The 16,324-nt window shown below is 32.8% G+C and overlaps 2 protein-coding genes across 2 annotated transcripts in view; both read right to left on the bottom strand.

Moving 5' to 3' along the window:
• The window catches only part of LOC127702715 (DNA-directed RNA polymerase II subunit RPB1-like), a 519,640-nt gene that overhangs the window by 309,204 nt on the left and 194,112 nt on the right, over positions 1-16,324 (bottom strand). The window lies entirely within an intron of this gene.
• LOC127702720 (uncharacterized) lies at positions 985-16,230 on the bottom strand. The gene is made up of 4 exons (XM_052207025.1): positions 16,190-16,230; positions 11,747-12,053; positions 9,073-9,141; positions 985-7,572 (listed from the first exon to the last, which is right to left on the bottom strand). Exons 2-4 carry the CDS (start codon positions 12,018-12,020, stop codon positions 6,593-6,595), a joined length of 1,323 nt encoding a protein of 440 aa, XP_052062985.1. The 5' UTR covers positions 12,021-12,053; positions 16,190-16,230; the 3' UTR covers positions 985-6,592.

Below are 16,324 nucleotides of genomic sequence, written 5' to 3'. Positions count from 1 at the left end.
CTGTCTTTTGACAGACACAACCATTATTAGTTAACCAATGTGCTAGTGACCTAATATGATATTTATGGGGTCAGTAAATTCCATATGGGGTGAGAGCGAAGCTCGAAGTGTGCTAGAGACTTAGTACGATATATATGGGGTCAGTAAATTCCATATGTGGTTCGAGTGATAGTGACCTAATACGAAATATATGGGGTCAGTAAAATCCATATGGGGTGAGACCTCATATATATCGTATTTGGTCACTAGCACACTGTGTAACGAATTTATCTTACCGACTATTTTTACATGTGGCATTTAGACTAGTGGCCTATCAAAGTGATCAAGTCTTCAATATAAAGAATCTACTTCCATTGGTCTTCACGACATCAAATGTCAACAATAACAACTTGTTACCTTTTTTTAAATGTGTTTTCTGCATTTATTTCAATCGTTCATCATCCATTTTTTAATCTGTTGTCCGCGCGAAAAGTTTCAGATTTTTCCTCAACGCCGTGTTGTTTTTATAAAGGGACGTTACACCACTACTAATCGTTTATTAAAATAAACCACGCTTAATAACCTCATATTAAATATACACGGTCTCCACGCGGTCGCTTTTAACCAATGATATTCCTAGAAATGTATAGGAGGTAAGATAAAACTAAACTACCCAATGCTCTCATTTCCGAACTAAATGGGAAAAAACTGTTTGATTTTATGGGGTTTGGGCAGGAGGATTTTTTTAATGAATATACTGAATTTTGATAGATATGGCAAATTAAGAGTATTTATCTAATAACCATAGACAGAACATTCTTAACTAAAGCAGAAATTCTTTTGAAACCCCTCTGACAAAGGGAAATGTTTCGAAAGGTACTGTTACATTCAGGAAGTACAAAAAATACATTTGTATACTGACGTGGTTGAGTTATGACACTTTGTACAGGCAAACCATTTTGAATCACAACTGTATGTTATCTGTCATTGATATAAAACAAAACAAATGATTTAGTTTTTATTTTAAATATATAGGGAAATTGCAAACTAGACTAGTTGATTGGTGATGGTAACTAATAACCTAATTGATTAGTGGTCTATGTGATCCGATGAAATGGTTGATAAGGGTTCACCATGGAATGAAAATAAATAGTTTATTAGTCAAACAACCGTTATACTAACGGTTCCTACTGTGTACGTTTAAATCAAACTCTCTACTAGTCCCCGCGTGTACAAAATAATACAAAGTAGCCAAGTCTTTATACTGACATATTACGCTTTTTGGAACTTTTGGTCCTCAATGCTCTTCAACTTTGTACTTGTTTTGGCTTTCGAACTTTTTTGATCTGTGCGTCACTGGTTAGTCTTGTGCAGACGAAACGCGCGTCTTAAATTTTAAACCTGGTACCTTTTGTTAGCTATTATTCGTATGTTTCTCTGTCCTATATGTTCTCCCATTTATTTGTATTGTAGTCCTGTCATGTAATGTTGTCATTTTAATGTTATATTTAACATTGCCATAAAAGCGGGAGGTTTGGCTAGCCACAAAACCAGGTTCAACCCATCATTTTTTTTCTTAAAATGTCCTGCACCAAGTCAGGAAAATGGCCATTGTTATATTATAGTTCGTTTCTGTGTGTGTTACATTTTAATGTTGTGTTTCTGTCTCGTAGTTCTCCTCTTATATTTGATGTGTTTCCCTCAGTTTTAGTTTGTAACCCGGATTTGTTTTTTTTTCTCAATCGATTTATGAATTTCGAACAGCGGTATACTACTGTTGCCTTTATTTCTGGATGTTCTCATTTGGTTCTTTTGGTTTCGATATCTCAAACATTATATTATTTTGGCTTTGAAGACTTTGAGTAGATTAATGAAGAGGGTTTGTCCAAACTAATTTGTCATAAGCACGTACATAAATAAAATATACGTTTTACTCACACTGGGTTCAATCCTCGAATTGACCATCTCCCAAGTAGTTTTTGCTACAGTATTGACATGATTTAAATCATACAGTTTGTCTGTAAGTTTCCAATAAGTAAAGTAATTGCACTAAAATGAGGCTAAAACTCCTTTAGACAAAAACATTAACCATCGGTACTACGTTTTCATTTCGAATTACAATGTAATTTGGTCTTCCCACGTGTTTTCATTTTGATGAAATAATTCTGGTTTGATATTCTTAAAAGCCAATGAGATGTTATGGATACAGCAGCAAAATTGATTATGTTTGAACCCTAATCATGTACTACAAGGAAACCGGAGAAATTGCTGTACTTTAAATGTTTCAAAACGTTTAAGGCATGGCTTAGATTTTTAAATGTTTGTAATTGAACTGTAACTAGAAAAGACCAATTGCTAGTTGTGTTCTACATACACAAGAAGAAAAAAACATTTGCAAAACACAAATTGCCAGTATTCAAAATAAATTGTATACATATTTCCATGTGCTCGATGCAGGTAATGTATATTAGATACAAGTTAATATACCACATTTCGGTCAAGTCTTTATATAGATATAATCACAATGAAGAGAATTTTCTTATTCTATGTATACTGTGTGTGTGTATGTTCGTTTAATGCGTTTTATATCAATTTGTATGAAAGTAATATGCATCTTGTCACGAGATCATTTAAACAAAAAGACAATACTTCTGATGTCCCCGATACCATTCTTCTAATGTCACCGAAACAATACTTCTGATGTCACCGAGACAATACTTCTGATGTCGTCGAGACAATACTTATGATGTCAACGAGACAATACTTCTGATATCACAATCTCTTTCAGCTGATGGGATGAAATGTGACCTTCAATAAAGTTTCTCAGATTTGTGAGGCAATAATCTTTTAAATAGTCAATTACAGTTTTTCCGTTTATGTCCTTGATTTGAAGATTTATCCTTCCAGATATAAGGAGTTTGACCATTCCTATTATACTATGCACGTGTTTTAGACTATCCCTTTTCTTTTGTTTCATAAAATAATCGTACTGAATTACTAGAATGTGCATTACGCTACGTCTTTTTGAATTAGTAATGTCAATGTTGGCATCAAAATTGATTAAAAGTCGTAAAGCATGGATTCTTAATCCGGCACACCACTCGTTATCCGAAACTTCAATATGATAACTGCTCGTTGCAATATCACTTATAAAGTGATATCGGCAGTTTATTTTGCAAACTGTGTGCAAGATGCTTTTTCCAAACCGATTTTTTGCATTGATGTCGCAAATGTTTCTCTGTAGAATGATAGATAAAATTTTCAGTGTGTCTGGTCTCATTGCTAAAACTGCATAGTGTAAATAATTTCGGTCGAAGGTATCTTTTAATGACAAATCACCACCATATCGTAAAAATTCGTTAAATAGAAATATTTCATTGACATCTAAATATAGCAATATGTAATGCATCGGAGTTTGCCCTTCCTTATTTTTTCTGTTGACATTAGCGTTATGACTTAGCAGCTGTAAGATAATATCTTTACGGACATTCAAGCGAACAGCCAGATGCAGTGGTGTTTCGCCGTTTTTATTCTTGCTATTAATTTCTACGCCTTTGAAATAAAATTCTTCGATTGAGGTTAAACCTACATCTATCCCGTGTGAGTATGACTTTACTAAATGGTGAAATGCGTTACCTATTTCGTCCTCGTCATCAGGACTTACACTTTCAGGAAGAAATTTAATTACTTTTGTTCGTAGTCTGTGTGATTTCGCTGCCCATATGAAAGGTTCACCGTAATCTAAATTGGTTCCATATTTTGAAAGCAATTCTAGTCCTTGTAAGACGTTTTCGTCAAACCCATCTGATAAAATGAGATGGTAAACAACAGTTTCGTTTTTTCTGTTTCTTATATTTGGATTTGCACCTTTCTGCAGTAAAAAAATCATAATTTCTAACAGTCCTTTAAAATCATTCAAGTAATATCTTACTACATTAAGTAAGTATGTGTTCCCATTTCCATCTAGATAATCAAGATCCTTATCACTTTGAAACAGCCATTGTACAACTTTGTAGACTAGTGTGTTGCTTAGATCTTGCGAGCATTGCTTCAATATCGTATGCTTTATAAAGTCGTAATCATCTTGCATTGTAGCTGATTTACTGATAAATTTATCAACGTTTAGACCCTTAAATTTTGAAATTATAGCCAAAATTGCCCATGTGTTTGGTAAAGTTTCAGCTTGTTCTAAAATAGTAACAATCCTCTCTATTATTTCGTCAGAAATGCGACATGTATATTTCTGAAGAAGAAATTCGAACAAAAAAGGATTTATATACTTCGTTAAACATTTTGTATTTAATAGCGTTTCTTCTAAATTTGTCCCTGCTTCGAGTATTAACCCTACTATTCGTTTGGCATCTTCCAAAAAATATTCTTCACAATCTTGAATGGATAATAATGTTTGTAATGGCGACCAACCACCTTTGCATGGAATGTTTATACTTGTTTTTGACATTCCCTTTATAAGTATCGCTGCCAATTCATACGACCTACATCTACAATTGAGTAAACAATTCAAAGGTGTCTGATTCCATGAATTGACATCATTTACATTGGCATCTAAACGTAAAAGTAATTGAATCACCCCTATTCTATCTTTCATTCCCAACTTGTTCGTAAGTCGACAGAAGCAGGCTAGATGTAGAGGTGTGTTGTTGTTGTCATCCTTGCTGTTTATAAAGTTCTTTAAGTGCATTTTGCTTACCTTAGAAATAATTTCCTCTATCAGCAATACAACACTTGTTGGGTTTCCTTCATTTTGAGGTAAAAGAAGGTGGTGAAGAACATTATCACCGACGTCATTAAGTTCCATCCAGTCCACTTCATACGAATTGAGAGTTCTGAGAACTTTGATATCGAATTTACCAGATGCTATTAGATTCATTGCTACTGTGCAGCTTTCTTTGGTTTGAATACCTGTCTCCTTTGATTTTTCTGTTTGATGTTCTTGCTTATCTTCTGTTTCAGCATTTGAGGAGCAAACCGTCAGTTCACTGTGTCGATCATCCGAAATCTGAGCACACACATCAGACTCTTCTAAAGTACTTTCTGGTACGACTGCAAAAGAATGACGAGGTATAAAGAGTATCTTTGTAGAAAAAGCTATCCAGTTCTGAGTATATATTTGACGGACACTTGACTTTGATAATACCCGAATGTTTTCTCCAGTCGAACCATGACATGGAAACGATTCCGTGTAGATAAGTTCTCCGAAGCATTGATCTTCGATTGTATTGATACAAAAATCATTTCCTAAAGATTTACGTAGATTATACTTCTCAGATTTTTTGTTTACTAATGCTCCATGTCTTAGAAGAAATTCCAATTTATTTTGATTATTTTCATTTGAACAATAAAATATTGGTGTACGTCCGTCTTTATCTGTACTATTCAAAAACTTATGTTTTACTATATCATTCATTGTATTCATAATGGTGGAAAGAACACATGTATCTTGTAAAAAATGGGCAACATTTTTGCCTTCTGAGTCAACTAATGTTACGTCTGCATTATGCGAAATTAATGCAAGCGCTATGGCTCCTGTTTTTGAATAAAATAGAGGTGACCTCCCAGCGCTGTCTTTTTTGTCAACTGGTGACCCTTTTCTAATAAGGAAATTGACTAATTCTTCATTAAATGCATAATGCAGTGGAATCTTCCCAGCTTTGTCAGGAGTGCTTATATCATGGCTTTCCAAAAGCAAGCAAGCCATTTGAACGCTTTTAACATCATTCATTAAATTGTATGAATTACTGTTCTTATATTTGACATCTAGAAGTATTTGCGCAATGGTTAGATTATCTGTTCTTACAGCATAAAAAAGTGCAGTGTTGCCATTCAAATCTATCGAGTTGACATCGGCCTAGTAGTTGATGAGGAGTCTAACTAGTGTCTCGTCTTCCATTTGAACTGCTTTGCTTAGAGTTCTATACGCAGTGATATCTTCCCGAAAATGAGCCTTGTTATCAAGAAGGAATCGAAAAGTGTCCTTATTTACTGCAAGCTCGCCAAATATTGAGGCTTGAAGAACAGTCATACCGTGTGTATCTTGTGTTATACAGTAATCACAGCCGTAAGTCTGCATTTTTCTTTCGACATGTACCGAACTATTTATATCGCCGCCTAAGTCGTTCAAACGTTGCAACAGTATTTGTTTGTACCTAAAAAATGATGCAAGCACAAAAGTAGCTGATGCTTGTACTTTCACAAATAATGAATCCACTTCTTTCACTGTTTGATAGAAATATTTAAGAAGCAATTTTGAACACAACTGCTTATTACCTATTGCAGCAGCCCAGTAGAGTAGGCAACCATTCCATAGACATCCATGGTCCTTTTCTTGTTCTGTTGATTGTAAAATTCGGAAATATTTCTTTTTGTCTGTTTCCTTAAGCTTTTGAAGACAATCAGAAAATATTGCGAGGAAAATAGGAGAAAACATAGCCTGATGTCCACAAACATGTCGAATACACCCAAGCTCAATTTCGTCCAAAAATCTGTCAGCTAGGGAAGCATAAAACCAAGAAGGAATTATTATATGTTCTTCTTCAGGTTGGTCTGTCTCGACTCGTATCCGTTCAGTGATGAATTCAAATGGCAAATATTTCAATCAAGGCATTGGTAATATTTTGGAAAATGATACACATATTGCTTGAAATATGCAATCGTGTTGAATTTTGATTTTATTATTCTCCCTGGTGACATATAGATCTGGAATTCTGTCTAAACATTCGTTCATTATCTGGACAAGTTCAGTTTTTCTGCATCGCAAAAGCCCTAACAATGGATCTATATGTGCAATACAAGCATCAGTTCCGAGACACGATTCGTTTATTTCTCCTTCATTCAATATTAACATGATCAGAAAGGCAAACACTTCCCGATCATCTTTATACATTTGGCTAATCTCTGATTGTATAATTCGCACCGGATTTTCGAAAAAGCGGATTCCATTTTGAAACAAGTCATCTTGTTGGAAGAACAATTTTACGCAAATAGGAAAACAAGGACATTTAACATTGCAAATATCAATTGCACAGTCCTCATCGATCCTTTCAGATTTGGAATATTTTTTCTCATGTGTCCTAAGAATTTCTAATTTTTCTTTAAATGGAATTGGTTGCATCAAATCTACTTGATATTCCACTTTTTGCAATATATCTAGACTTTTGTCTTCTTTCAACACTGCAAGAACATCAGGCCGAATTGTAATGATGAGGAGAACCGTTTTACCTGTCTCGTCATCTGGTTCAAGGTATAATTGTATCGTTTTCAATAAGGATTTCAGTTCTAAAGACTTCCTACTGAAATTACATGGTTTTGAAAATACATCATCTAGTAAGACAATCTGTTTCCCGTAAGTACGCCATTTGAAGAGTGATTCGACAGACTTTAATTGATATCCTTCTTCTATTTTTTCAGAGATAAGTTTTCGTGCTAGAAATGTTTTTCCTGTTCCTATGGATCCAGAAATAACTACTATTCTATTCGTCTTTAACTTTTCTCTCGCCTCATTATAATGTTGTGTTTTAACAAACATCTCATGCATCGGTTTATTAATTGCTTGATAAATATTTGATGACCAGTCATCTAAAAAAATATAAAGCATGTAATAGAATTTTAATAACAAAACAAGTGAACGCTTTACATTGATCTTAGACTTTATGTAGGGAGACAATGTAAACTTTTAACAACTGTTACATGTGGTATGTAATCCCTCACAAACCCAAAAATTTCGCCAAGCACCTTAAAGGTATTATAATGTAATATGCAAAATACTTTTGGAATTATTTGTTTTTATATTTTTATAGACATATTGATAAATCGGGGGTAGGGATGAAACATTCATTTGATTTATATAGAACCAGATTAAATTATCACTTTAATTAAAATTTTATGTTTTACTATATTGAAATTCTGTATTAATTTACTCTTGCCATTGATGCAAGATTGTGTTCTGTTGCACTGTTTATGACGTTGTTTTGTCTCAAGTCTAATTAGAAGTCCAGAAGCCATTTAGAGACTACAAAGGCGTGGTTTCCACATCAATAAGTTAATTACTTGTAATTTCATATAGTTACTGTAGTCTGAATAGAATGCGTGGGATGTACGTAAACAAGACGGCAACCAAACAAAAAATAATACCAAAAGAATTATTTTGATATGAAATTTCAAGTTACGGTTTCAATTGTTTTGGGTTTTGTTTCGAATTTAACTCATATATCATAGTGAGTTTTTTCCTGGACTGATATTCATTTTACAAATTTCACAATTGCAAAATACAAAATGCATTCTTTTTTAAGATAGTACAAGTACAAAATGTCTTATTCTAAAATAGATATCAGCCTTGTAATCTGATATATATCCCTTCCAACCTTACTTTCAGAAAATTTAAAAACTCACAAAATAAGTTAATTTATATAAATATAGCTGTCAGTTTTCCACAAAATAACACAATGCAATTGCAAATAAAGGATTTTTTTATGAAACAAAATCACAATATGCATCCGACAAAATTCAAAAAGCAAAGAAACTCCGCTTCTATTACATATAGAATAATGGCATTTTTGTTTTTGATAATACTGATTTCATTAGGAAGAATATCAAGCGACCCGGCTAGGACGAGCTGATTTTCGAGCTGATGAAGTCAGTATCAAAAAAAAATATGATTTTATTCTTTTTATCGGCAATTTGTCTTAATAATTTTTTTGTGAGTTGAAAATATAAAATAAAATGGAATTTTAAGTAAAACTATTTTTACGCGTACAAAACGTCATGATAGTTGTTCCGTTGTATAAATGAAGCCGCGTGCATTTCATAGATACATGGACATGAACACGAGAATTTGCAGCACTGATATGTAACGTCATTTCCTAAAATTTTCGAGTAGCAGGTTCTGTCCATGATCTAAAAAATATTAAACAGTAGGAAAATGTACAAATTGCCGATAATATTCTTATCGGAAAGATACAGTGTGGCCTTCAACACTGAGCAAAACCCTCAGACGCTCAAAGTTCAAGAAGGCCCATCAACCTACTGTTGCTGCCTGTAAAATATTGTCTTTAAACTAATAAGGTGTTTTTTACTAACTTCTGTCGCCTCTTCCTGCTTCAGGGTTAAGGTTTATTTGTACACAATCAGCTTTTCCAATAGATACACCTAAAACAGAACAACGGCAAATGACAAAATATTTAAATTTATTAAAATTAAGAATTGAATTTTGGGCTACAATAAATAAAAATATCAATTTATCTTGGTTTATTATTTGAAACTAAAGGCCTTAAAGACCATTTACCGTTAGCATGTTATGCCGTGTGATGCGTAATGCGTGATCATATCCATGGCTCATCAACTACCTCTTTACCAAATAATTGTTTATGTTTCTTGCACATAATGGCCATGTATGAAATTTTCTACGTATTTCAGCTATTGTTGACGTGTCTTGTTACTTTAATTAATCTTATCGTTTGGCAACCTTTCTTGAAGATCCTCAAATCACCATTTGATAGATATGTTTAATAGTACCTGCAGATACTTAAACGACATTTTATTTCTAAATAGTCTAAATATACCGATTCTACATAAGAAGGTCGTGAAAGACTATATTAAATCGAATAATAACAAAAGAGGTGGAACATTCTACAGATCTTAACCAAATAGAACATTATTCTATCGGATGAATTAGCCGTAGTACATACCACAAAGAACCACCACATACTCTACAAGAAGTAACCAATAGTCTGAGGGCAGAATGGATTAAGCCGTAGTACATACCGCAAAGAACCACCACATACTTTACAAGAAGTAACCAATAGTCTGATGGCGGAATGGCAAAACATTCTACATCAATTCGTAGATGTATAGCAGCATGAGAAAACGTGATCAATTGTGTGTCAAAGCGAGGAGTCGTAATACAGAATATTGATCGTCAAAAGCCAAACTTTTAATGTATGTGGTGAACCCTAGTTAACCACAGCAAAATACATTTGGAAAATCTACCTTCAAGTATACTTGAGGAAATACATTCTTTATAATTATATTGCTTTACTTGCTTTGTTAAACGGCTTTATGGTAATGAAATTCAAAAGATGTCTTACTATACTTGTTTTGAGTAATATTTCTACATTATTACTAAACTAGTACCATAAAATGGGTTGAGAACGGGAAACATGGGAAATATGGTTAGAAATGCAAGATTAAGTGAAGCCTAAAAGTGTGTTTAAAATTGTATATTTTGCTACTAAACCTTCAATAAACAACAATCGACCAATCAAATCATTTCAAAATTCTTATATGATGTTGAACATACGCGGTTTCTATGTTACTTATTTGTCCTTTTGAATTATAACTAGAGAACGATATGACATTTGGATATTTATTTTTAATCCTGGTATCTATGATGAGTTTATTTATGTTATTTGCGTACATCTAGTATTGCTGATAATGTTTTTACCTTCCTATTATAGTTTTTGAGATAAATTATAAAACAGAAACATTAGTCAAAAATCGTCATCTAAGGGCAATAACTTTTAAGGAGTCATCCAATCCCATTTGGCCTTTTTATAGCTCTGATATAGCTGATCATTTTTTTGCTTTTAGAGTTACTACAAATCTATTATAGTTTTCAAGATATTAGGATGATTGGAAGTCGATTTTGACATAATCATAGAAAATAGTCAAACATTTGTTTTAAGGGCAATAACTCCTATAAAGACTTATACAATGGTTTCGGTCATATAGGCTTCATTTGTATTGTATTAATTTTTGACGTTTACATTTTTTTCTAGTATATTTTATAGTTTTTAAGATAAGAGGCAAAAACACGAAAATTTCTCATAAATTTTCATTTAAGGACCATAAATCTTTTTAGAAGTCAACCAATGGTTTCGGTCACTTGTATTGGCTTGTTTGTTGATCCTATATTGCTGATAATTTTTCCTGTTTACAGTTATTGTATATCTGTTATAGTACTTGAGATAATTGGCAAACAAACTTTAAAAAATGGTCAAAACTCGACATGAAACACTATCACTCCTTCAAGAGTCATCCAAACATTTCGGTAATATCAGCATTTTAGTAGGTCTTGTATTGCTGATCATTTTTCCATCAATATTATTAATCTATCTTTTGTAATTTTCAAGGTGGCAAAACAGGTACAATTTGTCAAAATCGTCATTTAACGGCAATAACTCCTTTAGAATGCATGTGATAATCATGGTGACAATAGAAAAAATGGATCTTTACATTTCTCCATCTATTATAATTTTCAAGATACAAGACAATTAGTGTGCTTAACCCATATATTCTGTTTTTAGCCATAGCGGCCATGTTTGTCGTCTAACCGAAAAAAAAATTTACTAGATACACAAAATATCATTCGCTCCAAGTTTGATGGAATTTGGTTGAGTAGTTTAAGAGAAGAAGATCATCGAAACATTTTACGACGACAACGGACGGACGACGACGGACGCCTAGTGATGGCAAAAGATCATCATGGCCCTATGGGCCAGTTTAGATAAACATGTGTTGAAGAATGAGATATTTGGTAATTATTTGAAGCTTTTAGTAAGATAAAATATTATTTAGAATAATGAAATTGATATGTCATCTATCGACCTCGCAATTTAATAGTCACACTCAAATCAAATCGTGTTCAGATGTGTAATCATACAGATAATAAACATAAACAAATATGATAATATTGGATTCAGTTGACTTTTTTTTAATTTTTCGTGTAGAATCATAGATAACCTGAAGTATTTACCATCATTGCTCGTCGGTGAGGACATAAACATTTCCATGCTGTTCACTCTTGATATATTAATTGGTGACTTCTCAGTATCTAAATGTAATGTCTCAGTAGATACCATATAATTTCTTAAACTTCCAGTAATTTGAATATTTTCTATGCATGGTTTAGAGTTGGCACATGTTTTATCCTTCGTTAATGACATTGATCCTACTTTGTTGGAAGAGATAGCATCACCGTTTTCACCTTCTTCGTCTGAAGTATTCGTAGATTTTTCGTCGTCTTCCATTTTAACAAGCTGATTGTTTTGTTTACGTTTTACCTATAGTTCAAAAAAAAATCATTAATGAATCATTTTGTTACGGTTTAACTTTGCACATTAGATAACAGAGTTAGACATGTTTTGATAAACACAAAGCATGTAATTGATTTATCGAGCCAGAGTTCGTTGATCGCTTTGAATGAAGATAACAACGAAGACTTGTCCGTTGAGAGTAATTTTTTTGTTTGCAAAATATAAAAGACAAAAATAGAATAGCAACCATTTCCAAATCTAATGATATTTCAGAAATACATAATATTTGTCCTATTTCAATATGTCTAGATATTGCTATATCCATATTATTCAGGGTAGTTTCATGTATTGTCTTACAATTAGAAAAATACGTGTGTGCTTATCTTAATAAACATTATAAGACTATGTTTACATTGTTTTTTTCGTTAATACTCGAAACAATCATAGATGTAGCTGAATGTAGTTGAAATGTAATTGTAATTTCACACCCTTTTCCTGACTGTAATTCATTAAATTGCAATTACATGTCATTAAAAAATTGACCTTTTACATATTACATTCTGTTACGTTAGAGATTGTAATTAACAGTCAAATACATCACTTTGTTTCCAATGACCCCTTCTCTGATACCTTGCCGCATAGTTCGAGACCAACAAAAGGGTGAAGATACAAAGTGGCAGGACATCAAAAATCACAAGTCGAAGAAAATTATGACCAAAAGGAAAATCGACGAAAAGTCAAACAGCAATTCATAAAATACTACAAAGAAAATAAAAATTGAGCCACTTAAACATGGAACTTTTTGCAGCCAAAAACATATCAATAAAACATCAAGGCATCAATATCAAAATTGCATGGACAGAACAGCAAAATAATGGAACCAATAAAGATACCTTAAAGTTAACATGTTTAGCTAATTAATTTCGAATAAATTGTTTGTAAGTAAGAAAAATAGCTTACGAAGTAAAAATCAATAACTCATGATCATTAAAAATCCCCACTTTTATCAACCGAATACAGTTTGTTTGTAAAGTAAAAAAACTAAAACAAAGAATCCAAAATTAAAAGATAATACATTGTGTAGAACTGTAATGAGTATAATATACTGTTTTAGTATATTGACACAAAACTACTTTGCACGTCACTTTTACCACTTGACGTTTAGGAACCAACAATCACTTCACTTTTAAGTGTATTTTATATTTCCCTCGATAAAATCATTATAATGTTTACCTTGGGACGGGACCTTTAAACGATTTTAATATTTATCAATCTGCGCAGTTAGCTATCTATTTTTGTTTTCTTAACCTATTTGCCTTTTGTAGTACTATTAGACCTTTTCAACAATTGTCTACACCTACAGTTGAGAACGACTACGACAGGTGAGATATGAGGGGTCGTCTCAAAAATAAAATTAAAAAAAAATATTATTGATCGCATATGATTATCTTGATTGCCAACGAGACAACTATTCAACATGACGTTTTTGTGTGTACCGTACCTTTTTTGTTTATTAAGTATTTGCTTATCAAATTTAACTTATTTGTGAATTGACTACGAAGAAAAGGAAGGAATTCAATGTTTCATTACTTTTAGACGTCGAGATGGAAAATGAAAAAAAAAGAAAACAAACTTGTATTTTTGTAGTAGATGTTTAATTAATCAATGTTTATATCTGTTGACTAGGGCGGTACATCTTTTTACAATGTCCGTTAAATTGGATTCGGATGACTCAATATACTCATTACTTTATTTAGTTTTAGTTTACCAATTTAATGTTCAACTGGAAATCGATATTCAGCTACAATGCAATTTAAATTTCGACTCTTTCTCTTTAAATCATCCGGATTATTGTGCCGTCGCTGGACCTGCTTCCTGGCAACCAAACGCCGTAGCTTACCAGAAAGAGAGGAGGAAGCTGATGAAATGCCTCGCCCTAATGTTGTACGATCAAAACAAACATACCGCAAAATAGCGCCCATAAATGAATCTCATTCGCGAGAATCACCTGGAGTACAATACGTTCATAATAAAATAGATACCAAGATTTTTAAAGGCCCTTGATGTCTCTTCTATTTCAGATTCAGATTCAAATCGTAATTTTTTATTTTTTTTTCGTTCTCTTGCTATTTTTATGACTTCCGCAGTAGGAAAAAAATCACACAATGCAACATATAAAACAGACATCCAGAGGTAACGCATGGACTGCATTCTGAATAAAGACCCCTATCCCTAATCCTAAAACAGGAAAGAAAAAGGAAACAACGTTACTTTATTTTTTCTGATAAAAAGGAAAGAAATATTAGAGCGAAGCATAATGTCAAAATATCAAATTGTAAACTAAAAATTCTATTGTGACAAAATCTTACCAATTGCAATGACCAACTTGTTCAGGAAATGTTTCAGGCTCGTATAACATGCGGCGGGGTTTTACTAGTATAATTGGATCTAAAACCTTCCCTATGTTATGGTCAGAGATGAAATTTTGAAAACCATTATGCATGGAAAAAATAGAAAAGAGTAGAAAACCAAAGCTATGACCTGAAAAGGGGAAGTGTAAGCAGTTCTTGCTTCTTGCAAGACACACGAATGACATGTTTCGGGAACAGGGAAAGGAATCTAAGACAAAGGGACAAGATATGTTGTCTTTCGGGAGACGGGCAACATATAACGGTCAATCAGTTCAGCACTGTCCAAAAAGACACTGCAATGACAACAAGCTCTGTTGAGATAAATATACCATACGCATCACCAAAGAGACATTAATCGTCAAAATGCACATGTGGCGCTGAAAAATGGTGCCGTTAATGTTTCAAGTTCATTAAGGAAACACCTCAACTTTAACATGGTATCTTGAAGCGGAGTAGTCCCTCGTTACTAAATTATCGATGTTGCCTTTTCCTTTGACCTTTAAACCAATAGACTTTTACCCCTCCTAAAATTTGATGTGTACAACAAGTGACATGGAGATCGGTTGAGAAACACAAAATCTAGCGAGCGAACGGACAGTCCATTTACAATGATCCTTCCGAAAATTTCCCAAATAGCATTACAAAAACGAAAAAATCGTTATTGGCATGTGGAACAATCTGCATTGATAGACTCGCTTATCTAAATTCTCACATAATCATAAAATTTAAGAGGAAAAAGGCAGATTACGATGTGACATGATTGCAGTAATTATTTACTTGAACGTTCAAAAATTCAACGTAAAATGTCGTATAAATATATGTAATTAGACTGTTATACACAAGAGATCCTTATAATTCATATTTGTTTGAAATATGTTCTTTAGTCTTTAGTGTAAAATCGACAAATCGAAGGTGCAAACGCAATACAATTCATGAATGACGTTTAATTTTGAGACGACCCCTTAATTTTACCTGTAAACTGTATGTGTCATTAGTCGGTGTCGAGAGTTGTTGAAAAGGTCTATTGTTAACTAGATATCGTGCTTATGATAGATTAAAAAAGTTATTAAGTTTGCATTATTAAACAAAAGGATATGTGGTGTGATTGCAGTGCATGTAAACAACAAATATCTAACAAAGACCAAATAAGTTGACGTTCACTGGTCTGTAAAATGTAAAGTAAACAGGACAGTGACACTCTATGTGTAATTTAGAACCTTTGCAAAAAATATTTGAGGAATCTCTATGTATAATGTTTATATAAAAAGGCAAGCTCACTTCATCAGTCATTGTCACATGTGTTTTGCCACCGCAATGGTAAATCTAGAAAATGACCTAATCTTGAGCTCAATATAGTCCTGATTTTCAGTACAAATTGGCGATAAATAATAATAAACAATAATATCTTAATAAAACCATTGAAATAATTATCATCCTCAAATGAAAAATATAATGAAGAACTTGTTTAATAATTATCATTTTAACATTTTTTTAATAACAATGCATTTTAAAGTATGCCTTAGATCATCTGTCGTGACGATATAAACTCGATACCACTTTGCTGACACGGACACTGAGGGTGTTTATACATATTTACAGTCCTATAGAGTGCAAAAAAAGATTGATTGTGTCCCTTTTAAATATTTTTTTTACAGGAATCGGCCCAGAAAACCATAAAGACGGTGTCAGAAAAGAATATGATTGTTACATTACTTTATGCGGTATTTACTAATAATGATTAAAATTACTCACCTACTGCTATTCATACTACGATCTATATTGTTTATTTTTAGAAACCGGAAATACCAAATTAAATCAGCTCCATTTCAAGTAAAGGAAGTTTTAAAGGAAACAGTTATAATTAAGGTCATCTGTTATCGTTTCTGG

The sequence above is a fragment of the Mytilus californianus genome, unplaced genomic scaffold (assembly GCF_021869535.1).
Source record: "Mytilus californianus isolate M0D057914Y unplaced genomic scaffold, xbMytCali1.0.p SCAF_5, whole genome shotgun sequence".
NCBI classification, from domain to species: Eukaryota; Metazoa; Mollusca; class Bivalvia; order Mytilida; family Mytilidae; genus Mytilus; species Mytilus californianus.
The sequence above is the reverse complement of the archived record's forward strand: the minus strand, read 5'-3'. Positions and strand labels throughout refer to the sequence as shown.

Coding starts and splice junctions, on each gene's coding strand:
- LOC127702720 (XM_052207025.1), bottom strand. CDS start 12,020: ATGGAAGACGACGAAAAATCTACGAATACTTCAGACGAAGAAGGTGAA. Junction 9,142..11,746: donor CTCACCGACGAGCAATGATG/GTAAATACTTCA, acceptor GTTCTGTTTTAG/GTGTATCTATTGGAAAAGCT. Junction 7,573..9,072: donor AGCAGGAAGAGGCGACAGAA/GTTAGTAAAAAA, acceptor ATATTTTTTTAG/ATGACTGGTCATCAAATATT.